At 36.6% G+C, this 27,297-nt stretch overlaps 15 protein-coding genes across 15 annotated transcripts; 9 read left to right on the forward strand and 6 right to left on the reverse strand.

Annotated features, from left to right (window-relative positions):
* Window positions 1-20: 20 nt before the first annotated feature.
* Window positions 21-1,685, forward strand: FDP41_005180 (uncharacterized protein; the record flags this gene model as incomplete). The annotated part of the gene is made up of 1 exon (XM_044708677.1): window positions 21-1,685. The coding sequence occupies one exon, from the start codon at window positions 21-23 to the stop codon at window positions 1,683-1,685; it is 1,665 nt and encodes a 554-aa protein (XP_044560566.1).
* Window positions 1,686-1,756: 71 nt separating this feature from the next.
* On the reverse strand, window positions 1,757-3,308 carry FDP41_005181 (uncharacterized protein; the record flags this gene model as incomplete). Its single annotated transcript, XM_044708678.1, has 2 exons — window positions 1,757-1,956; window positions 2,009-3,308. 2 exons carry the CDS (start codon window positions 3,306-3,308, stop codon window positions 1,757-1,759), a joined length of 1,500 nt encoding a protein of 499 aa, XP_044560567.1.
* A 118-nt stretch (window positions 3,309-3,426) lies between these two features.
* FDP41_005182 (uncharacterized protein) lies at window positions 3,427-4,860 on the reverse strand (the record flags this gene model as incomplete). Its single annotated transcript, XM_044708679.1, has 2 exons — window positions 3,427-4,493; window positions 4,557-4,860. 2 exons carry the CDS (start codon window positions 4,858-4,860, stop codon window positions 3,427-3,429), a joined length of 1,371 nt encoding a protein of 456 aa, XP_044560568.1.
* A 178-nt stretch (window positions 4,861-5,038) lies between these two features.
* FDP41_005183 (uncharacterized protein) lies at window positions 5,039-6,549 on the reverse strand (the record flags this gene model as incomplete). The annotated part of the gene is made up of 5 exons (XM_044708680.1): window positions 5,039-5,564; window positions 5,633-5,801; window positions 5,857-5,970; window positions 6,021-6,250; window positions 6,371-6,549. The coding sequence occupies 5 exons, from the start codon at window positions 6,547-6,549 to the stop codon at window positions 5,039-5,041; spliced, it is 1,218 nt and encodes a 405-aa protein (XP_044560569.1).
* Window positions 6,550-6,690: 141 nt separating this feature from the next.
* On the forward strand, window positions 6,691-8,010 carry FDP41_005184 (uncharacterized protein; the record flags this gene model as incomplete). Its single annotated transcript, XM_044708681.1, has 2 exons — window positions 6,691-7,342; window positions 7,409-8,010. The coding sequence occupies 2 exons, from the start codon at window positions 6,691-6,693 to the stop codon at window positions 8,008-8,010; spliced, it is 1,254 nt and encodes a 417-aa protein (XP_044560570.1).
* A 79-nt stretch (window positions 8,011-8,089) lies between these two features.
* On the forward strand, window positions 8,090-10,380 carry FDP41_005185 (uncharacterized protein; the record flags this gene model as incomplete). The annotated part of the gene is made up of 2 exons (XM_044708682.1): window positions 8,090-8,715; window positions 8,772-10,380. The coding sequence occupies 2 exons, from the start codon at window positions 8,090-8,092 to the stop codon at window positions 10,378-10,380; spliced, it is 2,235 nt and encodes a 744-aa protein (XP_044560571.1).
* Window positions 10,381-10,408: 28 nt separating this feature from the next.
* On the reverse strand, window positions 10,409-11,309 carry FDP41_005186 (uncharacterized protein; the record flags this gene model as incomplete). Its single annotated transcript, XM_044708683.1, has 2 exons — window positions 10,409-10,762; window positions 10,821-11,309. The coding sequence occupies 2 exons, from the start codon at window positions 11,307-11,309 to the stop codon at window positions 10,409-10,411; spliced, it is 843 nt and encodes a 280-aa protein (XP_044560572.1).
* A 240-nt stretch (window positions 11,310-11,549) lies between these two features.
* FDP41_005187 (uncharacterized protein) lies at window positions 11,550-12,671 on the forward strand (the record flags this gene model as incomplete). Its single annotated transcript, XM_044708684.1, has 1 exon — window positions 11,550-12,671. The coding sequence occupies one exon, from the start codon at window positions 11,550-11,552 to the stop codon at window positions 12,669-12,671; it is 1,122 nt and encodes a 373-aa protein (XP_044560573.1).
* Window positions 12,672-12,733: 62 nt separating this feature from the next.
* Window positions 12,734-16,601, forward strand: FDP41_005188 (uncharacterized protein; the record flags this gene model as incomplete). The annotated part of the gene is made up of 3 exons (XM_044708685.1): window positions 12,734-14,532; window positions 14,581-14,688; window positions 14,750-16,601. The coding sequence occupies 3 exons, from the start codon at window positions 12,734-12,736 to the stop codon at window positions 16,599-16,601; spliced, it is 3,759 nt and encodes a 1,252-aa protein (XP_044560574.1).
* A 46-nt stretch (window positions 16,602-16,647) lies between these two features.
* Window positions 16,648-17,317, reverse strand: FDP41_005189 (uncharacterized protein; the record flags this gene model as incomplete). Its single annotated transcript, XM_044708686.1, has 3 exons — window positions 16,648-16,791; window positions 16,854-16,936; window positions 17,173-17,317. 3 exons carry the CDS (start codon window positions 17,315-17,317, stop codon window positions 16,648-16,650), a joined length of 372 nt encoding a protein of 123 aa, XP_044560575.1.
* A 202-nt stretch (window positions 17,318-17,519) lies between these two features.
* Window positions 17,520-18,804, forward strand: FDP41_005190 (uncharacterized protein; the record flags this gene model as incomplete). Its single annotated transcript, XM_044708688.1, has 2 exons — window positions 17,520-18,319; window positions 18,369-18,804. The coding sequence occupies 2 exons, from the start codon at window positions 17,520-17,522 to the stop codon at window positions 18,802-18,804; spliced, it is 1,236 nt and encodes a 411-aa protein (XP_044560576.1).
* Window positions 18,805-18,917: 113 nt separating this feature from the next.
* On the forward strand, window positions 18,918-19,598 carry FDP41_005191 (uncharacterized protein; the record flags this gene model as incomplete). The annotated part of the gene is made up of 1 exon (XM_044708689.1): window positions 18,918-19,598. The coding sequence occupies one exon, from the start codon at window positions 18,918-18,920 to the stop codon at window positions 19,596-19,598; it is 681 nt and encodes a 226-aa protein (XP_044560577.1).
* A 61-nt stretch (window positions 19,599-19,659) lies between these two features.
* FDP41_005192 (uncharacterized protein) lies at window positions 19,660-22,112 on the reverse strand (the record flags this gene model as incomplete). Its single annotated transcript, XM_044708690.1, has 3 exons — window positions 19,660-20,964; window positions 21,059-21,334; window positions 21,522-22,112. 3 exons carry the CDS (start codon window positions 22,110-22,112, stop codon window positions 19,660-19,662), a joined length of 2,172 nt encoding a protein of 723 aa, XP_044560578.1.
* Window positions 22,113-22,552: 440 nt separating this feature from the next.
* On the forward strand, window positions 22,553-24,988 carry FDP41_005193 (uncharacterized protein; the record flags this gene model as incomplete). The annotated part of the gene is made up of 2 exons (XM_044708691.1): window positions 22,553-23,202; window positions 23,287-24,988. The coding sequence occupies 2 exons, from the start codon at window positions 22,553-22,555 to the stop codon at window positions 24,986-24,988; spliced, it is 2,352 nt and encodes a 783-aa protein (XP_044560579.1).
* A 285-nt stretch (window positions 24,989-25,273) lies between these two features.
* On the forward strand, window positions 25,274-26,367 carry FDP41_005194 (uncharacterized protein; the record flags this gene model as incomplete). The annotated part of the gene is made up of 2 exons (XM_044708692.1): window positions 25,274-25,825; window positions 25,873-26,367. 2 exons carry the CDS (start codon window positions 25,274-25,276, stop codon window positions 26,365-26,367), a joined length of 1,047 nt encoding a protein of 348 aa, XP_044560580.1.
* Window positions 26,368-27,297: the final 930 nt, after the last annotated feature.

The raw sequence follows: 27,297 nt of genomic DNA on the forward strand, positions 1-27,297 counted from the left end.
AAATTTATTTAACCAAAAAAATGCCAAAATCCAACAACTCGACGAAGAGAAAGCGAATGGAAGAAGAGGCTTCCTCTTCTGTTACAAGCTCCTCCTCTTTCAATCATCAAGAGGATGATGATCATCGCCAGGAGGGCTCGGAGGCATCCCATAGTGTACAAGGTGCTTCTAAACAACCCAAGATGACTGAATCGGGAATTGCTTCGGAACGAAGATATTTCATAGAGTTTGTGAGTGGGATTGACTCGGAAAAGACTGGAACGACGGTTGAAATTGATGCAAACATGTCCAAAACACAACTGAACCAACTTTTGAACAGCAACTTGTTTTTGGACAATGAAGAGGAATTACCCTATTCATTCATAGTGAATGGAGAAGAAATTACCTCTTCCGTGAGAGACACCTTGCTTGCAACACTTACTGAACAATTAAGTTCAAAGAATCAGAACAGTTTAAAGAAGAGAGAAGATATGTTTGATTTTGCTTCCACTCAAGATGCTCCATTGCAAATTGTTTATCATCCACAAGCATTGTTTAGAGTTAGACCTGTGAGTAGATGTACTTCTACACTTCCTGGACATTCTGAGGCTATTCTTTCAGTAAATTTCTCGCCTAATGGTGAGCAACTTGCTACAGGCTCAGGAGACAATACTGTCAGAATTTGGGATTTAAATACAGAAATGCCTCAATTCACTCTAAAAGGTCACGAAAGTTGGGTATTATGTGTTGCATGGTCACCTGATGCGAAAAAGCTTGCCAGTGGTGGAAAGGATGGTTTGGTAAAAATTTGGTATGGAGATTCTGGTAAAAAATGTGGAAATGTGTTGAGAGGCCACAAGAAGTGGATTACTGGCCTTACTTGGGAACCATTTTTAAAGTCAACAAAATGCAGAAGAGTTGCAAGTTGTAGTAAGGATGGAATGATTATTGTTTGGGATGTTGTACTTTCCAAAAAAGAATTTACTCTCTCTGGACACTCAAAGGGTGTGACTTCTATAATGTGGGGCATTAATGATATTCTTTATAGCTGTTCTCAAGATTGTACAGTTCGGTTATGGAATACTGAAACACAACAATGCACTCAAATTTTGAGTGGACATGCTCACTGGGTGAATACAATGTCCGTAAGCACTGAATACTTTTTAAGAAGAGGCGCTTTTGATCATAATTGCGAACCTCTCCCAGAAAGTGAGGAAGACATTGAGAAGCGAAGACAGGATTTATTGACGCTATACAATAAGACTTTTGGATCTCAACCTATCCGAATTATAACAGGTTCAGATGACAATACCTTAATTTTGTGGGAACCTACAAAGAGTGACAAACCAGTTGCAAGATTGACAGGTCACAAGGGTGTTGTGAATCAAGTCAAATTTTCTCCAGACGGTAGACTCATTGCTAGCGCATCATTTGATAAGACCATAAAGCTTTGGGATGCCCAAACCGGAAAATATTTATGCAGCCTCAGAGGTCATGTTGGTGCAGTTTACCAATGCTGTTGGAGCGGTGATAGCAGATTATTGCTTACTGCAAGCAAAGATTCGACCGCAAAAGTGTGGGATGTGCAAAAACGACAATTGCTTAATGACATGCCTGGACACTACGATGAAGTATTTGCTGTCGATTGGTCACCGGGAGGAGATAAAGCTGCCAGTGGAGGAAAAGATCGAGTTCTCAAAATGTAAGTATTTCTAATAATTTATTATTTGCAGTGTGAATTTAACAATGGTACGACAAACATCTATAGATGGCGACATTAATTTTTCTTTTTTTTGGAGCTCTTTTTGTTGGGAGTGGGCACTGATGCATTGGATGAAGATGCTGCTTGTGTTGTGTTATTGTTTGTGTTGCTTTTAGAGGTCTCAATGACTGGCACAATTTGCTTTGTTGGCATTTGCATGATTTTAACAAGGTCCAAAATCAACATGATCCCATAGAACGATAATGAAAGAATAACTTATTAAAATGTTTGATAACCTCTATAGTCAATTAAAAATCACACACTTACTTGGAACAATGTAATTTGGATAGACATCTTCAAACTTGAGAGTTACAGGAATGAAAATTGCTGAAATATTGTTAGCAATATGTAGCATTGCATTCTCTGTTAGATTTTCTGTCAAGTAATATCTAGTGCTGTAGAACATTCCTAAAATAAACCCAGCCAATACTTGGAAATAAGTATAAAGCTCTGATGCTCCCCAATTAATAGAAAACATGTGCAACATGGCGAATAGTAAGTTAGTCATGAAAAAGCTCACGATTGGTTTGCCTGTTCTTCTAAAAAACATGTGGACGAGCACAACTCTGAGAATAATCTCCTCAACAATGGGTGATCCAATAAGTAATTGGATCATTTTAAGGTAGTCCACTTGAGAATTTTCTTCGTTCAAGTCAGGTACTGGAGTAGTTGAGGCATTATTACCAGCTGTAAGGTTGGTCGTCAATAGGGTATCTTCCGAGACAAATGAAGCAACTTCACTATCTTCGATAACTTCTGAGGTTGTTTCGACATCTGTCTCATTGGTTCCAAAAAGTCCAAAAGGATTTTTAGTGTCTCTCTTAATGGCCTTAAAATTAGATAATGAATAAACCCATTGATTATTTCGATATTGGAACCAAACCATCAAAGCCATTCCTATTGCAATCACTGAGACAACAAGAATAGCCTTAGCACTTGGTTTTTTGATTCTTTTCAACGTTACTCCATATCTCCATGTGAAATAATAACAAATACAACAAGTCCAAACAGTAACATAGAGGAAATTGGTTACAATTAATGCATAATCATGAGACATGACACAAGAAATGCATTCCTTCCAATTTAAATTCATCATTTCATTAAATGCAGAGAAGGCTTGATTATTATTTTGAAAGGTTCCATCTTGTGGTAATGCATTAATCTTACAAGCATTGCATTTATGAATGGAAGAGAAGGATCGATATTTGTGAAACGAAACAGAAGCAAGTAATGTTTGAACAATCGTATTGGTGAACAGATATTCAAAAACAAACAAAACAACATCTCCCAATGAAAGAATAATTGGAAAAACAATTCCTAACCATTTCATCCAAAAAGATTGAGTCCAAGTTGGTGGCAGAGGAGTTTGTCCCGATTGGAGTAATTTCTTACGTTCTTCTTCCTCTTCTTCTTTTAGTAATTCAGCTTCTTCCTCGCTCGTGAGTTCGATACCTTCTACGTTATCATCGTCGGTGAGATTTTTTCGATGACGAAGTGCTGATGAGCTTTCCGAGGATGAAGATACCCCTTGTTGTGAATCTTCTATTGTGGTCGCTGATGAAGACATTTTTTGAATTTTAAAAAAATATTTTATGGAATTGTGGAAATTTTTAATAAATTTGATATTAAATTTTATTTTTGACAAAAACACTTGTTGATTAGTATTGTCGCTCAAGAGAGAGAATTTATAATTTTGAGTGTTTGGACATGATTGATTGCGCTGCCTTTTGACCAGTTTCTAAGGATCCGTGAAGTGACGCAGGGGAATAATCTGCATAAGCTTCTCCGGCAAAAAAGATTCTATTCTCAATAGGTTCGGCCAAAACCTCTCTACAATTCTCAACAAAGTTCATTCTCGAAGCATCGGTAACACCAGCAAAAGAATAAGAGCCTCCCACAAATTGGAACGATTGCCAATTCTTCACAATTCCACCAATATATCCATCATTATTGGAATTGAGGTTGAATACTTTTTGGACTAATTGTCTCATACTCTTTGTTATTTCTTCTTCAGAATAGAACAAAGCATTGTCAGTCTTATTTCCCATGCTAAATCCAGTTAAATAATATCCGAACTCGTCATGCTTCTTTTGTGAAACGTGAGGGAACCATAATTGAGCAATGAATGGATGGTTATCTCCTAGAATAATAATGTTTGTATCTGGAATTAGATCTCTCCAAAATGGTCTCTTGAACCTAAGAACCACCTTCATACCGCTCTGCATTGGGAGCATGTTCTGAATAATGTGCCTCTTCAATGGTGATAATGGTGGATTGAAAACAATTTGTTGGCTTCTCAACACAGAGATTGGCACTGTCAAAATAACTTTGTTACACATAATTTCGCCATTATTCACCTTAATCATACCACTCTTGCATGTATAATCAATATTATAAACCTTATAGTTCAACTTGACTTGATCCTTCAAGCACAGATTACTTGTTAAATATTTCATCATTGATGGTTCCATATAGTGGTCACCGTTAAGTTGAAAGTTGCCAGAGCCGTATGGCCACTTGTTACCTTCTTCTTGAAGACCTTTTGCAGAAGCAGATAATAAACATCCTCCATTAGTTTTAGCTAAAAGTGAATCAATAAAAACGTGATACTTTTCAGGAACTTTTCTTGAAATTAGCCACTCTTGCACAGACATGTCTGGCCCTTTTTTCAGCTGTTCATCATTCATCAAATCGTCAATGTATTTAAGCATTTGCTTGGCAACTGGGGAATCAATTCCGTGCAATTTACCGTCTTGAAAATTTCAGAGCATAATGCGTCAGCTGATTAAGGCTAAGCATTCAATCATTCACCTACCAATGAAGTACATTGCTCCGTGTTGTTTTGGATCGGTCTTGGAGAAATCAAAGACCATATCTAAAGGAACCTTCATCTTATTGACAATAATATCATAGGCCATATTTCCCTCACCATGAATGAACTCAGCTCCAATTTCAATACCTGTTGTCAAGTCCGAATATATTCTTCCACCTAATCGGTTATCTGCTTCAACGATTAAAAAGTCGGTCATGCCCACAGAATTGAAATAATGAGCTGCTGAGAGACCAGCAATTCCTCCTCCGATTATCAACACATTGCAACACAAACTCGTATTGTGCATGGTGGTGATGGTAGTTTCACTCTTTTTTTTGAACGAAGTGCGAATACAAAAATTTGTCCAAAACAAAAAGGTTGGGTGTAAAAATTACCAAATGTGGAACCGCATTTTGTAAACCTATCCCTCAACACACAAATTATTATCAAATAAATTATATTTTATTAAATTAAAAATTGTGAAATTAGTCTCGCTTATTGGTGGGAAGGAAAAAGACATTAATGTCTAGGGCATTGCAAATATCATCACAAACAGAAAGAACATAATTTCCATAAATTAAAAAGGTTGCCACTGCACATAACAGCAACGCATAGAATCCTGAAACCAGTGAATGACCTGTCCATGCATTGAGCATGAGAAGTACAGAAGGAATGCACATCATAGAAAACAATGCAAGAGGTTTCTTGACAAGAAATGCAAGAGTAAGGTTGCTTGCTAAATATCCAAATCCTATGGCCATACTAAACAACGTTAAATAAGGATATCTTTGAACTGTCTCTCTATCAACCATGACAAAAGTGAAAAATGAACCAAGCAAAATGAAAAAAGGAATGGCAGGAAGAAGACTCTTATGGAAATTGGTTTCAAAGCATGGAGATCTTTGTTGTTCGTCCAATGCAGAGTCCTTGTTCTCCACTTTTGATTTCTTATTTTCATTAATCTTTGCTCGAATATTCATAATATTCTCAATGGATGCAAAAATTGACCCGCTGCATGTAGGAAGAAGAGTTTGTCAAATTCCATTATCACAATGTTTCAAATTATTCACACAACTTACAATGCTGTCAATCCAGAGAACAATGCCCACAAGGGAGCAAGTCCGAATACTTTAGTCTGATAAAATTGATGACCAAAAATTCCTCCAAGTAATTGCATGATAATAAATCCTAAAAGTCCCTCAATTGGACCATTAAATTTTCCTAAATATAATCCTCCAATATAATACTCTTTTTAATTTGTCATAATTATGGTAAGACATGACACATCTGTATAAATACAAACCTTCTAACGTAGCAAAAATAAAAGGAATATATCCAATCAAACAAATAAGATATGAAACAAGAGTAGTTCCTTGCTTGCAAGCACAAATCCAAGAAATTGCACATAATGTGGTTGCTATTTTTGACAACAGCGTCATCTGTTTGCGAATTGATTCAAATACTTACCCACAGCATCAACACCATGATCCATAAGTTCTCCCAAAGGTGAGCTTGTTTTCGTTCTTCTTGCTTGTTTACCATCCATGTTATCCAATGTTTGATATGCAAAGAGACAGATAGCGTTCACTACGAAAACCCAGTTCGGTATGGTCTCTGAAAAAGTTGGACAGTGAATATAAGTTATAATTACAGATATCCATAAACAAATGTATCCAGCAACGGTGATGACATTTGGACTAATGATCAAATAAATTGTTGTGTGATGATGAGAATAACGAGTATGAAGATGGAGGCGGAAATGATATGATGATGATGAACAAAGTGATGATACTCTAATACTAAATGAAAAAACCTACGCGACACTCAACGGAACAAATTTCATCAGAGGTTCATAGACAAAGGGGTTCAACACATATTCTCGCACGAGAGACAAATCACCTCCAGTTGGAGCGTAATTCCGAAGATTAGTCTTGGCTTGCTGCAAATCGGAGCATCTTTGGAAAGCGACAGAAACAAGAGGCTTAATTCGTTGCATTTTTTTTGTGGATATTGTTTTGTGTGATCTGATCATCTCTTTTAATTCACAGAAAGAATATCCGTTGTCAGAATTCCTAATTTAATAATTACGTTTTTTGTAAACGATAGCTTTGAAAAGAGCTCCTAATGACAATAAAAAATGGATGGAAATGAATCATCGTCACAGTCTCACAGGAATCAATCATTTTCATTGAACGATCACAATTCTCATCATCAAACACCTGATGCATATGTGCTGTGTGATGATATTGTTCATTATGTGATGCAATTTATGGAATCATATTTTATTGTACAATCCTGTATGAGAGTTTCCAAGCAATGGTTCAAGATCGCACTTTCCATTCCTTTGTCGCTTCGACTGAATTTTCAAAAATTACAAAATGCAGCCAAGTGTGCAAATTTAACGAATTTGACCAGTCTCGATTTGAACAATTTTGTATGTGAGGAGTTGAACGGAGAAGAAATCCTTACAAGCGGTTGTTTGGCATTAGCCAATAGTCCGTATTTACAAAATTTAACTCATTTAAACTTGAGCATTAACACACAGCTTAAGAGAGATCACATAAAGATTTTAGCAACAAGTTCTAATATGTGCAAACTGTCCACACTTTGCATTTTTTTAACGTATATTGGAGACGAAGGAATGAGAGCAATCACAGAGATGAAAAGTTTGACCTCTCTGAAATTTGGAAACAACTCCATTTCATTGGAAGGAGTCAAGCATGTGACAACCATGAGTAAATTGACAGAATTGGAAGTGCTTCACTTGGATCTTAATGTGGTCAAAACGCGTACGTTTGTCATTTGAAAATATTTTGCAGAATGTTACGCATCATTTCATTGAACGGATCCGACAGATCAATGTTTGAATGTCATTGCCAATAGTGAGAAAATGAATAATTTAACCAAATTGACCCTTTACAAAAGTGGTATTACAGCAGAACAAGTTCGTTCTCTCACAACAAGCCATCATATGAAACAATTAACATATTTAGAGTTACGTGGTAACAACATTAGAGATTCAGGAATAATTTCTATTGCAAAGAGCGAGTTTATGAAAAATTTAACACATCTCAACGTTAGTACTTGCATGATCAGCGACACAGGAGCGATTTCTCTGACGCTTAGTTCTTTCATGAGCCAATTGAGAATTTTAAACTTGTCCAATGAGGAAGGACCTTCAAGACAGAGTGAAATCAACACAGTAGGAAATGAATTCATTCAAGCTCTTTCAAAGAGTGAATGCATGCAAAATTTAGAAGAGTTGAACTTGTTGGACACAAAAGTGAATGATGTAGGGGCTGTGTCTCTTTCACAAAGCAAGATTCTGAAAAGATTGAAATGCTTACACCTCTCTGAAATTGGGCCTGAAACTTCACATCTTATTTTGACTTCGTTTCCAAAGATTAAATTTGAGAACCTGCCACGCACTGCATTTGATGAATGCCTTCTCATGTAGTGTGAGAAGTATTTATTAGAAACTCGCTGTGTCACTTTTTCTTCTGCCCGCCAAAAATAACCGTTTCATGTTCAAAAAAATGGCAGAAATTGAAACAGAAAATTCTCATCGTCGAAACCATCTTATGGAAGATGAAGATGTGAACAATGAAGACATCATCAAGGTGTATCCATCATCACCATCACAACAACAAAATGTCGAATCATCATCGGATGAGGAGCAACAAACTCTGGAATTTGATGATGAAGACGATGGTGGTGCTCAAGCTCGTAAAATCAAACAATTAGCTCTGTTGAAAACTTCTATCGGAGGTCGGAGCGGTTTGGACGACCTAGATGCCTTGATGGATGGAGAGGATGCTCCCATTGATGAAAGCCTTCTGTACTCCATCAAGAGAAAGTCTCTATTAACGGGAGAAGAGCAAGCAATGGATGGGCAACAGGATGAAGAAGAAGGAGCCTCAGATTTCAACTCTACAGAAAACACCACATCATCGGATGCAAAGAAGAAAAAGAAGAACAAAATTTCAAAGAAGAAACAAAAAGAAGTCAAAGATTTGGAAGATGCTGTCTATGCACAATATAAGAGAACCAAAGAAGTCGATGAGGATCTTCCACAAAGAGCACTCAAACACATTTTCAAATTGGAGGAACTTGTCCCTAAAATTCTCACACATTTAACGCCCATGGTTGATACATTTACTTCGTAAGTTGAAATATTATTGAAAATAATATTAAGATCAACCCTTCATCTCTGCGCAGTCACAAACGACCTCTCAAACCTGAAATCAAAGTCGATAAATTCATTAATGCCACAGAAAAAGTCCAATACAAGCATGCACTGCTTTCGAGTGATGATGAGGATTCCTCAGAGGACGATGACTTTGATTTGGTTGTGACTAAGGACATCTCAGCACAATCTGCTGACTCGATCAAAGAAGATGCAAGTGATGAAGATCTAATGGAAGAAGATGAAGACGATCAAAATGAAGAAATGGAGATACTCAATGTTGACCCCATTGCACCAACAGCCCCTTCAGAGACCTCTGAAGAAGGAACCAAAGCTGAACAATCACCAGTTCAAGAACAAGAAGAAGGCAAAGAGTCAGTCCACACAGAAACAACAACTATTTCTGCTGTTGATACAACAGCATCTGAAATCAAAGATACTTTCAATGATCCTCTGGTACCTCAAACACTCACACTAGCTCCTGAAGAACAAATCACCAACAAAGAAGCCAATGATGACGAAGAACCAGAGGCAGAAACATCATCAGATGAAGAGGAACAATCTGATAAACAAGAAAAGAAGAAACCCGAGTTATTAGAAGAGGAAAAACAACAACGGGAATTGCAACGCAAGTTAGCTATCAAGCAATACATTGAAGAAATGAAAGCTGAAGCAAAAGCTGCTGAAGCATACATGTCTGATGAATGTGAGGAGGAGGATGATGATGGAAATGTTTTGAACTACAGAACTCTTGACGATATTCACAACTTGGATGACAAAGAGCTGGAAAAGGAAATTGAAAGTTTCATTGAATTCAACGAATCCGATGAAGAATCAGCTGTACAGAGATCAGAAGTCGAAAGTGAAATTACAGACATAACTGACGAAGAAGAGGAAGAAGACGATGAAATCTTGTCGGTCATGAGTTTTGGAGATGATGACAACAATTTACCAAGCAGAAATAGGAAACTGGTGAAGAAGGAGTACACACCACAAATGCTTAAAGAACATTTTGAGAAGAACCGAGAATTACTGGAGAGCATGAAGCGACAAGACGGTGGATATGGACCGTTCAGTGCAAGGACTTCACGTCTCTTGAATTTGACCCTTTCTAAATTCGCTATTCCTCAATCTGCTGTGGAAGATGATAAAAAGAAACTCGATCAAAGAAAGGAACGATTGGAGCTTGAAACCAAAAAGAAAGAAGCTGAAAAGCGACAAGTAGAGGCCTACAGAAATGCATTGAAAAAACGAAAACGAGAGTTACTCGCAAGTCAAGAAGCAACAACATCTGAACAAGATTCTCAAAGTAGCAGTGTTGTGTCACCATCGCCATCGCATAGCCTCCCATCTCTTTCATTCTCATTGACTAATTCCCAAGAAGTGTTGTCCATCATTCAACAAACTCCAACCACCAGCACGTCTCAGGCACCACCATCCAGACCATCCCATAACAAACATGCAGCTCCTAAATCCTCCTTCCTTAACAACACAAATCGACAAAAGGCAAAACAATTTGTTGCTAGGCAAGAACAGAAAAAGCAAAAACAGTCCAAACAATCCATTTCTGTATTTTCTCTATCCTCAAGTTCTACAGAAAAACCAAAGAAAAAGAAAAAAACAAGTCATAAGAAGAAATAACCACTTGTAAATTATTAACTATACATTATTATTGATTTTCTGCTTGCAAAATCATGAAATGATTACAAACGTCCTCGGTCTTGTGAATTGTTAACGAAGTTTTACAAAAAACTTGATACTCTTTGCCAAAATCATTCAACATTACAATACTCTTATTTGAGCTCAAACACTGGTTTGTGGCACAGTGTGTAAGAATTATTGGTTCATTTACATTCACCATTTGGCCTTCGTACTCCAATCGATATCCCTTATGAAGGTATTGAACTTTCCAAACAGTTTCATAGTTGACCACTTGGTCTACAGAGACTTCCTGACATTTCTCTGCTGAAGATGTGCCAGAAGCAAAACAAGTTGGCGAAGGTTTTTCCGAACGTAAGTATATCTTGTGTTGAAACCGTTGTTGTACACATTTTTCACGGCTGTTTTCAACAAATACTTACAGGTGAATGGAATTGAGGGACACATTTCAATCTAAATTTTTGTCCGTAATGAAGTATGTGACTTTCCTCCTCAGGGATGATCATGTCAGCACTGGTATCGTTTGGGACTTTCTCGACAATGAAACAATTTCTTGCACAGGGAGTTGTTGTCAATGTCGAGGTTGTACAGGCGAAACGGTCATTGACATGATGTAGTATTGTATCCAGATCCATACACAATATTCCTTCAGTATTTACACTCTTGATCATGACAATGTCTCCAAAATGAATGGCACCGTTCTCTCTTTTCTCAGTCAAAGGAATTGGACTCAAGTGATGCTTCATTTTACGTTCCATTATTTGATGAGGAAGCAAACCCTCCTCCTTTGCACGAATAAATTCTTTTTGCTTTTCATTGAGAAGTTCAATATCTTCGTTCCAATTTCCGATCCGCACGTGAGGTTTGAACGTGGTGTGCCCTTGAAGTTGTTGAGTTGTGTAGTATTGCATTTTTTTCTTTGTTTGTAATTATTGTAGTTGAGATTTTGGCGCCTTGATTTTGAAAAAACAAAATCCACCATGTCTTTGTGAGGCACTTTCAAGGAGTGCCTCATATATTTAACAAGGTTGAGCAATCTTTCTTCAGTACTGAACATCTCGACAGAGATGGAAAGAAACGAAAGCAGCGGCATCCACCAAATGAACATCTCTTTCCTTTCGTTAGGTTCGACTGAATGCAAGAAGTAAAAAATGAGTAAAAATGTTGGTGGTGATGGCGATGAAGAATTCGCTTGGTGGGAGAAACGAATGAATTTGCCCTCCATGTCGCTTTTTGAGAACTCTTTGCAGTGCCCGATTTGTAAAGAATTGTTGGACAATCCAAAATGTATTCGAACGTGTTTACATTTCTTTTGTGATTTGTGTATTTCGAGAGAATTTTCTTTTCGGAATCGATGTCCAGTCTGCAAGGAAGAATATTCAAAAAGTGAAATCATCAAAGTGCCATTTGTATCGGATTTGATGGATCTATACTCAATGGCTCGGAGAGATCTCGTTCAAAAACTATCAAATTCACAACTCGAAAAAGAAGATCAATTCAACAATAACCATTCCATAGCTCCAATTTCTGAAAGCCAAGAATCTTTTGATTGGTCCTTTCAAAGATCAAAACATTCCTCTCCCTCCTCCACTTCTTCCTCTTTCTCTAACAAAATTCCCTCATTATGCTATTCGATATTGAAAAACAATCAGCTTAAAGAGTATCTTAAAAAGTTCAACTTACCAACCAATGGAACACGAGAACAAATGATTTGGAGAATCAAAGAATACATTCTACGACATAATTCAAATATTGATAGAGCGAAACCTTTTTCTGAGGAACAAATTATTTCTTCAATCGTGAAAGAAGAAAGGGAGAGAGAACAGCTGAAATCCAAAGGAACAGCTCACTCCTTTTTCTCTAAAACTCCAAAGAAAAAAGACACGAGTGTCTCTCCATCGAGTGTTGACTTGTCTTCTGAAATCAGTGAGGGTAATATTCAATTCAATGAACCAACAGTGTCACATTCAAACAAATCTCAAAGACTTTCCTCATACCATTCTGACAAAGAGGACCACAATACAAACAAAGATAACTCCAACTCTTCATTCACAGCAATAGTTCTTTCTCCTGAAGATTCTTCCATCATCATATTAACTCCACCTTTTAAGAATGATGACACCACCAGCAGTGACGATGACGATAAGGAACGAGAAAGCAGCCAAGCCTCTTCTCCTCAAATTCGCAAGAGAAAACAAACCCCCAATGATACTCCTACTGAATGGAAAAAACGATGCACCGTCAAAATTCGAAGGAAAAACATCCAGAATTGAAAGTTTAAATAAAATTTTAAAAAAAAATTAATAATTGCTTTGATCAGAGTTCGTTGCCCACGATGCAGAACAAAATTCAATCCATCTTTACCTTCTCTGGGAAGAGACCATCCGACTATCATACTTATGCATATTTTAAACAAACCTTGCATATTGTAGATCCTACCATTCTCTCTCAAACTCTCCGAGAAGTGTTTTCAAACCAATTATCTGATGATGACTATCTTCCTACCTTTCAGATATTGTGTTCTCAAGTTGAACATTATTTTCATCAATTCGAAGAATGTAAATATTCTATTCATCGGGAACAAAAACAACAGTCATATCATAGAGGCTACAATCAAAAGATGGAATATTTGAGTAGACAGTTGGAACAATTGGAAGAACAATGGAAATTAAATTATTATGTGATCAAAAAATCCATCACGAACGATCTCAAGGTGAGGATGAAAACACAACAAAATGATGCTCTGATTGGAAATTTATTAAAATATCTCACACAACAAATTGTGGATGAGATTAATAGAAGTTTTTCACTTCCAATGTCGTCCTCTGACTCATCCAATGACGAAGACAGTGAATTTGACCCTCCTCAAAAGAAGCGAAAAACAGCAAACGAAATTTTTGAATCGAATAATATTTCGATAAGATACATTCTGGAGAAGTTGGAGCTTCATCCTCTTTGTCAATTGTATTTGGATATTATTCGATTTATTTGTAGGCCATCAGACAAGTCTGCCTCACAATACAAGCTAGTTTCAGTCACAATACCTGATGGATATACGGGAAATGGTAGTTTGTTGGATTTTCTTCCATCTCTTCAAAGCTTCCAACAAAATTATTCTCGACTTTTACATTATCTAAATACTACTTCTAGTGACTTTCTTTATGTTTGTATGGCATTGGAAAATCCATTTGTTGCTTTACCCATGTCATTCTCAACAGTACTAATGAACATTGATAACTCATTTCAAAAACTAGGAGACCAAAAACAAAAGATATTCCACACCGATGTGTTCAATTCACTTGCAAAATTTATTAATCATCAGTGCAAGAGAGAGTTAATGGTACTGAACCACATGTGCATTAAGATTCCAGACTTGCCAAAAGCACTAATTTTTCCTTATATCTCCGAATTGATTTTTTCCAATGACAATACATGGAATGAAAGGAAAGAAATAATCGTCACGATGTTGTTATACATGATGAGTGAGTGTGATGGAATTCTTAAAGTTATTTTACCAGATTTGCTTGAACTTTCAAAAAAACATAAGGCGGAATTTTTAGAATTCTTTAATTTACTGCCATATTCAAATATTGATCGACATGGTTTAGGTCCAATCCTTGAAATAATTAGCGAGCACTTACAACAGATGAAAGATTTTTCTTTTGAATATCTCGTAACTCTAAAGCGTTGGGATGAGGATTCCTCAATTCCTCAAAACCTGAGAGATAAGTGCCATACCATCCTCAACTATACCGTTTCTATACTCCAAGAAGACTTCATTGGCTATTCATGCAAGCTACAAGAGTACAATTACTCTTTAGACACCTTCCATCAAACTTCTCCTCCTTTTATTTATAGATTGAATTCGCTTACATTCTTGAACTCTCTTCACTCCAAAACAGAAGAAATTATTAGCTTTGTATTAGAGTCTTCCAATGTGAAAGAATCTGTTTGGTTCTTCTTGATAGAACTTTTAGGACTTTCAGGAGGAGAAACTATTGCATCAAATATTTTGCTTCACTTACTAACTAGTTATTACTTTTCCAGAAGCTCAAACGACAGAAATGGCAACGCTACAATCTTATTTCTTAAACTATATGATTCATTCTCCAAAAATTATGCCATCTTTGATGAGTAAGTATTCCTATTTTTTTGAATAGCTATTGACATATGTCTTCGTAGACCTTTTATTGAAAAAGTTTTATGGATAGTTTCCACCTCAAACAATGCTGAAAAGACATGTACTATTATCAGCAATCTATGTCTGTGGATCAATCTTTTGAAAGATGTGTAAGTATGATCATCATTTGTATGTGGTGTTTTCTCATATCACTGACTCCCTATTGGTTAGAGCTGACCAAGAAGTACATTACAAACCGGTAATATTTTACAACTTTATTACGAGCTGGCAAATTCTGTATCCTTTTCTCTTTAGAAATAGTTCAATTGTGCAAGACCTTCCTCTACGCCTTCTTGAATCATTTATTTCAATTCTTAAATCAAGTACAAAAATTGAAGACACCACCACGCATACAACGCATACAGCAGTTATCACTATACCTGAACTTACCGCTAACCAATTATCACAAGCACTTTTGGCATACTACTTTTTCCTTTTGAAGCCAACCTTTACAACCAAACATCAAAGAAGACATCAATTAAGAAGTAAGCAAAGATTGACTCACGATTTAATACCAACCATTATAATTGAGCCCGAGACTGATGTAGCAAGCACTTTATACTATTATTACTTTGTTTTGATTGTAATGGAAGGAAGAACTGACATTATTGAAAAATGCAGAAATGTTGTTAAGGAAATTATTTCTGTGCTATGTTCTCGATTCGAGCAAGTGGCATGTTCTACGTTTGACTTTTCTTTGGATCTAATATTTTGTAATCATATGGAATCCAGACTTCATGCCACAAATGTGTTCACATCATCTCAAGTGCATGAACAAATCAATTATCCATTACTCCACCAGAAGGACGCTCTTTCAATAATTAATTATTTCTTTCCAGAGGAAACATCTGTATTTTCTAAAGTTCTAAGTAACGATGATATCAAAGCTGAGGATAAGAGTACCATCATCAAATTATTGTTTAAGAATGTCGAAGAAGAGAACATGATTGAGTTGACTCACATTTCAGAAACAACGCCACTTACTGCAAAATCAGATCATCAGAACTTGGTCACTCAATTGGTTCAACCCAAACACAAAATGTCGAAAACGAAAACAGTCCTCGAAGAAAACTTGGCTATCAGAACAAAAGGTGTTGTATTTGTTAATCCAACCAATGTTCACAAAAAGTTGAAGAACAAGTCATTCACACTGAAGAAAGACACATATTATTTCGACAAACACAATGAAGAGGTTGTGAAATTGAACAAATCTCACATTTTGAGCCTCTTTTCAAAATGTCTGTTTTCTCAAACAGAAGAGAATAACATTTCATGCACACTTCAATTAGGAAAGCAACTCATGAAGAGATTGAAATTGCAAAATCCAATTCAAACAATACCTCAATTACTCGAATCTCTTCCAAAGAAACCCATGACAGAAAGAGAAATTGTTATTGACAAGATGTTCCACAAATTCCCAATAATTTATAGCTTGATTGATTTCATTTCTTTAGCATATCCAAGAAAATTTATTGAAATTGAAAACATGGAGACAACATTGATCAGTCTATTGGCAAATGTGATTGGAGAATGGAATTTGAGAGTGCTATCAAACAATAAGGGTTTTGGATCTTCAGAAAATGACAAACATCTAATCATGAAGACCATTCAAATTACAAACGTATTAATTCGTGCTGAATTGGTGATTGAACCAATGGATCTCGTTACTGAAATAATTCCACACGTTTCTCCAAAAGAAGCTGTCGATATGCTGATGGATGTGTTTAGATGCATGGGCAAATTGAAAGCCATATCTAGTGGTGCGACAACGTCTTCTGGTAGTGTCTCCTCCACAACTCCACCAACAAGCACACCACCAACCTTCTCTGCAGATACCTCTTCCACCACTCCTCCTACAGTCAGCAGCACGAGCGAAGAATTTGACATTGAGCCATACATGGCAAGTATTAAGAATGCTTTAAGAAATCATTTGGATCAATTTGCTCCAATTTATGCCAGGTTCACTTCTGCATCCAAATCTGTTGTTATTGCAACAAACAGCCAATCAAGTCAGCAGCAATAAGCGATCATTCGATGGATTGATTAAATAAAATTTATTCTAGAAAAATTTAATTTTCGGAGAAGAACATTTTCACACGAGAAAGAATATAGTCTTTTGATGGATCATAAGGTGAATCCTTAGAAGGAATTTCCAAAATAGCAGGAGTAATTTGGCTATAGCTGTCAAGTAAATATCTAATACTTTCTGCGATCTGTTTTCATGAGTCAAATAATTACTTGATTATATTTCTTAAAGTGATGAAATAGCACTTACGTGTTGGTTGATTAACAAAATTGCAATATCATCTCTAGAAGTGAGTTTCTTGAAAGCATCTTCAATTTGTGATTGTGGAGTTGCTGTATGATTCATACATCGGAGAGGTCGTCGATCATGAGATGAATATTATCGTTGAAATAAGACCACCACCGTCCACATATTGATTTCCATATATATATATTTGTTTATCGTTTGTTGTGAACATCATTAATAGTTATTTCCATTTGCGATGAAAAAATCCATCATTATAACAATAACAACAATTAGGAACGATGATGATTCAACAAAAAAACAATAACAACAACGATGCACGTACATGGAGTTACAACAAGAAAGTTCTCGGCATGTTTTGCATCATTGTCTCCAATTCCTGCTAACAAGAATCCTGTTACGGTTTCCTCATCACCTATGATGCCGAGTAATGCTGTAGATCCAGTTCTGAGTTTTGTTGGCTTTGACATTTTTTTGTTGTTGGATATTTTAGGAATTTGATTTTTATTAATTATAAAAAATTTTCATCCTAATTACATTTTATATTATTTACAAGGTGGTGTTAACGTTCAGCACTAGTTCTTCTTTGCCTATGAGTGAGCTATTATGATGAATTGACTCTCATGTGCAAGACCGCCCAATAAGAAAATTTTTGTTCACGAACAAATAAAAATGTCCACACTCGTCCCAGCGCAACAACACGCTGCCGTTGCCAATCACCTTGAGGCTTCCCAAACACAACAACGGATGAATGGCTCGGAGAAGGATCATCATCATCATTTGACTGGAATGGATGAAATGGAGTTGGCTTTAACAACTAGCAATGGTGCTGCATCAAATGATACCAACAACAATTCGGCCGAACAGTTAGGCAAGAATGATTCAACAACAACTACAACCTCTAATTATTCTCCAAGTACATCTTCCACTCGCTTGCTAACACCAGAGGAGATTATGATTATCAAAAGGCAACGAGAAGAAGTTCCTTTTATGTTAACATCATTTCCCGATCCGAGAACAAACCATGGTTACCGAGCACACTTTCATACTCTTTGTCCATACACTTCAAAATTAATATGCTATTGTAACAAGTTTTTCCTAAATAGCAAACAACAGCAACGATTCATACACAACACTAAGAATATATTAGAAATGTATTGCAGCAAAAGACCAGAGTATGCTAGGGAGGTTGGATTTATGATTAATGAAGAACCAACTCTCAACAGTTCAATTATAGTTTCTAAGGATAGATTGGAAAATGTTGTCAACACTTACAGTGACATATTGGAGTCCATGTCATCCAATAGCAAGACCGAGCCAGTTTCAGCACATCCATCAGAGTCATTATTTCAGCTTCTTGATAATTCGGAAAACGCAGGTTCAAGCTCGAGTGTCCAAGAAAAACAGCAGACATCAACATTATTTACTGAATCTGAACTCTCTCAAATTCCTAAAAAGAGAGGAAGACCTAGGTAGGTGGTCGTTTGTTATTGAATTTCCTCTTTAACTCATGCTGTTAAGGTCGAGGAAACTTTGTAAAAAATGTGACAGTGGTGATCAGGAGGATAAGCTCATTCATTGTGTAGCTTGTAATTGCTATTTCCATACTTTTTGCCATGAGCCCAACATGGATCATTTGGAGCAAAAACACCGAGATAATTGGCTTTGTGCTGACTGCAAAATTTGCTTGAAGTGTAAAAAGAATTCAGATGAGAGCGAGATGATTATTTGTGATTATTGTGACAATGCATATCATTACAAATGTTTAGATCCACCGCTGAATGAAGCACCTAAAGATCTGTGGTTTTGTCCAACTTGCCAAGAAACGAGTAGTGAAAAGATAGAAGAATTTAAAAAAACAAAACAATCCCAGTCAGAAGCGATCAAACAAGAACATAAGAAACCATCAAACGAAAAGAAAACAAAGACTCCCAAGAAGAAGAAAAAGAATAAATAATTGAGGAAGATTTATCAGCCAAAATGAAATGTTAATTATTAACATTTCATCGACAAATCAAATCCAATTTTAATAATATTGGATAATAATATTTTTATTTAGAGAATAAAAAAATGAGCACAACCACCGAGCGTCCATCATCAACTGAGTCATCATCATCCGATCAACAACCTGTATCGCTCCACTATGATCATACGTTGGACGAAGAGGAAGAACCATTGATGAAAACAGCTTCCAAACAACAAGTGGATCAATATTTTCAAAAACACAAAATTTCGCAAATAATCAAACAACGTTTAAACGAAGCCTTCAATTTAAATCATCAAGATCCTGTTGAATACTTATTTAGCGCAAAGAGAATGCATCAACAAGAACTTTTACTACAACAGCAGGAAAAAGAATTAAAGGAATTAACAAAGAAACATGATGAAGAGTTGACAGCTCTCCAACAAAGTAAAGAAGCGTCAAGAGAAGCATTCATTGAGCAAGAAAAGCAATATCTTGAACAAATCGAACAATTAAAAAAGGAACGAAAGGAGTTGGAAGATAAAATTCAGCAACATGAGCAAAAAAAGAAATTTGCGGATGAAAATAGGAAATATAATATTGAGCTTTTAAAAGAGAGAAATGCCTCTTTGCGAAAGGAAAATGCAACTTTGAAGGAAACAAATCAACAACATGAAAAAGAGTTAAAACAAAGAGAAAAACAAATCAGAAAAATCATCAAACCAAGCCATGTCTCAAGCGATTCGATATCTTCCTTAGCCTCAGCCTCAACACCAACGCAAGAATAATTTATTGCTTCGAAAGCTAGACGTATTAAAAAAGTATTTCTAGTTTACTGTTGTAAATAATTTAATCTTCCATAATATCATCATCAACTTCGTCGACAATCTCATCAACATCCAAGTGAAGAGATTCATCTTGGTCTACCGTTGGTTTCTTTTTCTTTTCTTCACGATATCTCATTGCCTTGATACATTGACTTCTGCAACTCAAGCAGAATTGAATACGTTTGTCAAACTCTTCTGCAGGCTCACTGGTTTGATAGACATCTTGATTTTTGGCGGTGTCAACACTTTGAGCTTGCTCATCAATTTTGGCATCAATAATACCGTCCTTAATTGCCTTGGCAACAATACCTTGAACATCATTCACATCTGTATCAGTTAAATTCAATTTTTTGCTGACATCAGCAAAAGAAATTCTAGAATAAGCCTTGATGATTGACTTCAAACCAGTACGAATGACATTTTGCCTAATGCGGTTGATGAGAGTGAGGTTGTCATCAGCAATATATTGGTCTCTGTACTTCTCAACAATAGTTTCAAATCCATTCACATTACCAAGTCTCACCTGTTGGGTAAGTTCATAGTATGGCTTAAGTTGAGCCAAGGTCACATTGTCGTTGGTGGCCTCCAAAGTATTCACAAAAAGTGAACGATCAGGAATGTGACCCATCAACAAGCTAACAACGATCAGTAATTTGTTGGCATGAATACGGAAACCTCTTCCTACGTTACGCTTACTCAAATTAGATTGCTCAGTTCCTTCTTTTTGAGTTTTTGGCTTATTTGGTTGAGCACTTGGTGCCTTACGAAGTGCTGTTTGCAAAGAATTGTAAGCTTCGGAATAATCTAATTGAATAGCTTGAATTCTTCCTTTGTAGTAATAATATCTGGCCAATTGATTATTGTCCACGTGACCAATGGTTTGATCAATAGAGACAGTCTTCAACAGCTTGTTTGCTTGTTCCACCAACTTGTCTTGCAAATATGATCTCAAAAGACAATTCAAAATGACAAACTGACTCCAATGGTCATGTGCCAAAGTGCAACTACGCAATCTACCAAGCAAAATATTTCTAAATTCATTGTTAGAAACAGTGTGCAACTTTTCATGAATAAAAGAGAAATAAAAATACACTTTCGAGAAGAGGAAATTCATAGAGCGAGATCTTTGCTGCTTTTCCAATACATGCTGATATTTAATGCAATCATAGGCGCAAGCATAGGCTCTGTTGTATTGTTTTTTGTCTGTCAAAAAGATGATTGTAATAAGCCACAAGTAAACTTCAGCCTCAGGTATTGGCTTTTGTTCCTCGTCTTGCATTTCAATAGTTTCTTCAATGTATGAAACCAGGTGAGCACATTTCAATTCCTATATATTTTCAATTGTTCATTCATTCATTACGAAATTTGGAGTGTGTTGATAATGTTCATGTGGATGAATATTGATCGGATTTGGCACCTACCTTCAAGATTCCAACAAGGATCTTATCCGTGATTTGTCTTCTCAATTTGTTGTAAAACAATCTGAAGGCTCTCATTTGTTTTCTGTCATTGTCCAGATCATCTTGTTGGACAGACTTGGCAATCATTTTCAATTGGTCCTTCAACTCTCCACGAATCACCAATTCCAACTCTTCCTGAGGATTAGCTGGAGTAGTAGTTTCAGAAGTAGTTGATGATGTTACATCCTTCATCTCGGCATCTGATGTTGTTGTGTCCTTGATCGTCATTCTTGATGGCTTTAGAGAGTGTTTGAATCAATTTTTTCTTTAAAATACTTTTTAAATTTTCTGCTAAAAATACATTTGCAATTCCTCAAGCTCTGAGCACACAACCTATCAATCATCATCGTATTGAGGCAAATCTTCATTAAGCACATATTCTATGCTGCTCTGTTTATTAAAGGATCTCTTTTTTGAGCCATACATCAGAGGTGGGCAATGGTATCTCGGAGGAAGAGGTAGAAGAGGAGTTTGAGCATGTCGGAGGAGGCTGTTGGAATCTCTTTGCCAACATATTAGACAAGGAATGTATTTGTTGAGTATTGAGAGAGGAACACACTTTACCAAAAGATTCGGGAGCCTCACATCTTTCAAATCCACACTTTTCATAGAAGGTTGTAATTTTAGTGCTGAGATAGAGTATGGAGCCTTGAGGAAGATGAGTTTTGGCATAATTATATAATTCTTCCATGACTCGGCGACCATATCCCGAGCCTCTCTTGTCTTTTCTTGTTACGACTGTTTCAATGATGAACGTATTGTGTTGAGATTGGATGAGTTTGGCGTGTGCAACTACTTTGGAGGAAGTCGATGAGGACATCTCCGATTCTTCAATGAGTATGACACTAACTGGAACAAAATTGTTGTGGTGCTGCTCCAGTTGGGTTTTATCATTCAAAAGCATTGATTTCCGAACAGAGTGTGATGATGGCCATTCATCAATAATTAGTTGTACAGTCTCATCAATGTATTGGTTCCAATGTTCATGTAAAAGAAGGGCCTTGATTGTTGACATTTTTATTCACCTATCATCAGTGCCCATTCCCAATGAAGAATAAATCTGTGATCGAAGATAAGAGTTATATTCAAGACAAACTGATTTACGACGAATTTAGTGTCACGATCTTTTATTTCATCATTGGATTTCAAAATACCCGAAATTGACATGAGAGTATAATGATTGTTGCCATTCTTAAAATCACATTAATGAGCGAGCCTTTTTTAAACTTGGTTCTACACTTGACAAGTTAATAGTCTCTCTCAGAAAACGTCACAACCTCAAACCACATCACTTGATCCAACGAAAGAATTGCATCTTCTTTTCTCCTCTGTCTCGTTGCAAACATACAACCTCTGATCATTCCTCTTAAAACGAAAAAACTACAAATAGTTTCAGAATCTTCTCTAATCAAGACCCAAGTTTCCGTTTTCAGTTCGATATTAAGAGAGTAAAAAATGTTCTCACAGTTTCTTCATTCGTTGTCTTCGTCGAGTGTTGCAAGCTCGTTGGATGGAGTCGGTTCTTCCTCACGCAACACGGAGCGAAGACAGCACGCACATCACAATGAAGAGGTCCGAAGTGATGATGAGACAACTCAGACCGGTCATAGTATTATTAATAGTAGTAACGATAACCCACAGCAATCAGTACCATCTTCATCATCGGAGACAAGACAACATCACCATCATCACCAATTTCGTAATTTACTGTTTGGTGGTGCCATCAGAGGTGGACATGGATTATTAATTGAAGATGATGACTACGATGACGATGTTGATGATGACGATCAGCCTCCTGTTGTAGCCTCCTCGTCTTCTTCCCATCACCGACAACATAGAGACAACAACATTACCACCACAGCCACTACAACGGAAGCAACAACAGCCTCTGCTTCGTCCGATAACAACAACCATATAACCAACACTTTGACTAACAACGCAGAAAACATTTCAACCGCTGATTCTCATTCCAGAGATGATCTTTTTCATTCCGCTGCAGCCAGGTTGGCCCTTGGCAACAGACTCTATCGATTACGTGCTCGTGCCAGAAGAAATAGAAGTCGTAATTTTAGTGAAATTAATGGTTTCCATATTGCTAACGGAAGGTAAGTCATGATGATCTGGAAATACAACAAGAATTATTTGAAAATTATCTGGTGATGATCATGGTATCTAAATTATGGAAATAGCAAAACACCATTTTGGAAGAGTGGGCTTGTAAATTCAATGTATACTACTTATTACTTATTTTTACAGATTGCTTTAATTCTATTCAAATTAGAGTCACGTTTTATGTTTAATGCTCCTGCATGGGTGTTTGGTTGGGTTTTGGTGATTATTCCAACCTATGTCATGGCTCTTATATTTTTGGTTTCTCTTGTTTTCTGGGGTGTAAAAGATTTGATCAAATGGAGAAGACACTATAGCCGTCAGTATCGAAGATTTGAACGATATGTTTCACAACTTGATGAAGCTAGTAGAGGCTTGGCAACATTTAGAAATACTGACCCTCTTAGATATAGCTCAGTGAGATCTATTCAAAGAGAAAAACGAAAAGCCGTGGACAGATTTGTTGGCTATAGTGTCTTTGTTGGCATCATTGTTGGACTTGTATGCACTATTTTAATATGCATCAAATTAGACTATATCGAACAATTTGCGTTACCATTCATTTCCATTTTCAGCGTTATTATGGTCTATGCAGTCTTACAATGCCTCGCAGCCTATATCTATTTGGGAATTATTCATGGAGCGGCTAAACACAAACTACAAGTATTATTAGAGATGCTTGGATTTGTATTATGCATTGTTTGCTTCCTGATTTTACTTGGAGTAAGATTGGACAAATACGTATACTACATGCCATATGCATTTTCTTTGATTCCATTATTTTGTTTGAACACGGCTCTTTTACTCTACAATATTATTAGTGCTGTTCGCTCATTTTCTCTTGGTCCAAATCCAAATAAGAATAATAACATCAAGGAAGACAGTTTTATGACACTTTCTGGACTTTTAATTACCATGTACAATGGTATGGAAAGAAGGAGAAAGGAAGAAATTGGAGAACCATTGAATGATGAATCAGAATTATCTCTCACAGATGTTCAAAGAAAGCAACGTCTTAAAAATAGAATGGACGCAATTTTCGCTGCCATGTGTAGCATTCCTGTCAACGTGTGTTTTGGATTGATTAGTTATTATGGAGAAACGAGTATGATGGAATGGCATAACTATCTTGGAATTTTCATTCCTTTGTTAGTTCCACTATTTTTCCTTTGTATTTGGACAACATTTAGACAGAAAATTATAGAAAGATATTATAGAGCTCAATCATCGTCAACAGCAACAAATGAAACAGAAATGCAAGACATATCAGAGGAACCTACAATGACTGTTCGTGACATCCTCAACAATTCAGAAGCCATGAGAGCACTCAGAAGTGGAGCATCCAATACTCAAACAAACCTCTCACCTCTCATGATTTTATATCTTCATTCTCTCATTCGTGAACAACAAGAACAGGAAAACGCAGATACAGAAAATCAAGATACGGGAAGAAATGCTGCGCTCATGCAATTCCTTCAGGAGTTAATGGAGGCAAGATCAAGACCCGTGTCACAAGGCCTAACAAGAGAGTATCTTGCCACACTTCCAACTCATATCTACAAACATCAAGAAGGAGTTCAGATCAACACAACCTGTCCAATTTGCCTTTGTGATTATGAGGATGGTGATGAATTGCGAACTCTACCATGCTTCCACATTTTCCATAAAGAGTGCATTGACAATTGGTTGCTGCAAAAGAAGATTTGTGCCATTTGCAAGCATGAAGTAGACTCCTACAATGAACAAAGTTTCTACTACCAAGACCAAGAAGATAATGTTTAAGCGAACAGAGAAATGTCAAAAGGATGCGACGAGAACCAAGGCTTTTTTCTAGTGGTCATGTCAAGCCTTTTATATGCACTGAAAGCCTTTGAGAGAAAAAAAACAGATCACATCGATACACCTACGCACACGCTCTCCATCATCTACAATTATTCTCATTCTCCTCTACCTAGTAATAGTCATCATTGAACATCCGTACAGGTCATCATGCAATCGTTGGAGGTTTTGAAGAATATAGCGAGCAACATTTCTCAACTGGCTGCTGCGCAAAGCCAACTCTCGGATATGCCTCAACATCTAGCAGATCGGACACTGCAAATTACTTTAAATGAATTGGTCAAAATGATTAGTTTTCAAGTTGTTCCGATGCTAGATCATGAAACTCTATCTTTTGTACTGGATCATGCTGGTGTTGCAATTGACTTTGCCTCACTCAAGAATGAAACAACTCAAATACATGTAAAGGTGTTGCTTGATGGGTTTGCTATAATTTTAGAAACCTTAAAGCTCTTTTATGATTTCGAATGGAAACAAGAAGAATATTTCAAATTGTACTCTAGTTCAACCTTTGTTGGCATGTACTTGAAGCGATGGGATAGGTTCTACATTGATTGGATTGTCTCTTTTCAAAATAGAGATGTATCACGGGCTCATCTTGTAAAAATAGCTAGAACCTTTTATTTCAGTTACATCAATGGAGTCTTGTCAAAATGTCAACTAGAGATGCCTTCTGCCGACTTTCCTCATGGCTCTTCGGATGTATCAAGCAACGTCGAACCATCCAAACTGTTGTCAGAGTCCTCATTGAAATCCCTCAATCTGCTCAAAATGTATAAAGTAAGTATTTTAAAGTTGTCACAGTTACAATAACATCAGTGCTGTAGATTTTCTTAAACAAGTTAGATCGGTTTAATGAAAAGGTATTGAATATTCATTCCAAGTCGTCCATGTATTTGTTGTTGCTTGACCTGTCTCTATTTCCTCGAATTAGATATCATAAAACACCAGTCAAGCATCCTTCTCTTTATATGCTCGGTTACAGGAAACACTTGTATGTCATTCCCTTCATTGATTTTGAAATGAGTTTTGAGGAGAGACGTGCAGCTGATTTGCTCATGAAAGATTGTAAAGGTTTTGATCATGTCTATGACTACAATAAGAGAAACGTTGTGGAACTGCTCACACTACATGATGGGCAATTTCAAAGCAAGCTGACCAGTCTTAGCAGCTATATTACACTGAGCGATGAGTGGTGTAGACAAAATGTGACACTACTCAGAGATAAGAGAGAAGATCCGCACGATCTAATACATTCCATGAACGTTTCATCTGAGCCCTTAATTGATTCGGCAATAGTAAGCGAGTCTAATGTCATTTAACAATGATGTACATTAATGAGGTGAGATCATTGCCACAAATATCTTTACATTGCAAATTCTACAACACCTCCAAGGTTGCAAGAAACAACTCAAATAAAATTGTTCGATCAAACTGCAATTTTTGATCTTTTTATCAGTCAATCCAATCATTTATTTAAGTGTAATATCAAGGAAATTTGAATAGATTGTGGTGAAAGGAATCCATTTCCCAGCCATCCCAGAATTCAATAAATATGGCGGTTTAAATTTTGTGCGAGAAATTTTATCTTGGAATGATCAAAATGGATCATAAATGAATATGCGAGGATTACCGGTCCTTTCCAAAAGCGATTGATGACAATGCAACTCAAAGACGGTCAACGAAGGGTTCCGGAAAGGACAGTGATAAGTTTTCTGGTTTGCATTTGTTGTGATTGAGTCCACAAAAATCCTTTTGTTTTGCCTCTTGACAAGTGGCAGCAGCCCACAAATTGATCGTAACTGCATGCAGACTCTCCAACAACTGGAATTGTTATTTGTGATTGTCTCAAATCTAAACAAATGAATGAATGGACATTAACTCTAAACATACCGAAAAAACCCTTGTTGTATGATGATGAAGGGATGACATCAAATGAATTGTTGTTGATGATGAAAGTAGTAGCACGTCGAAAGTGTCATGGGCCATGTATTTCACCAACAACAATAATACGTGATGCTCACGATAAGAGTTGTCCAATATCATCACATCCAATGTGTTGTTGCAAAGGTCGACTGAATGATATTAATTCTCATAATTATTGTAATTACAACAACAATAATAACAACAACAGCAAGTGCTCTCACCACCACCACCACTACCAACCATTACTGCTCGCACAGCCTCAAGTGGCAATGAGAGACTCTACCAAACCAAACTGCAATTTCCATTTTTGTTCTTCAATCCCAAAT

This window comes from Naegleria fowleri, assembly GCF_008403515.1.
Source record: "Naegleria fowleri strain ATCC 30894 chromosome Unknown tig43, whole genome shotgun sequence".
NCBI lineage: Eukaryota > Heterolobosea > Eutetramitea > Acrasida > Naegleriidae > Naegleria > Naegleria fowleri.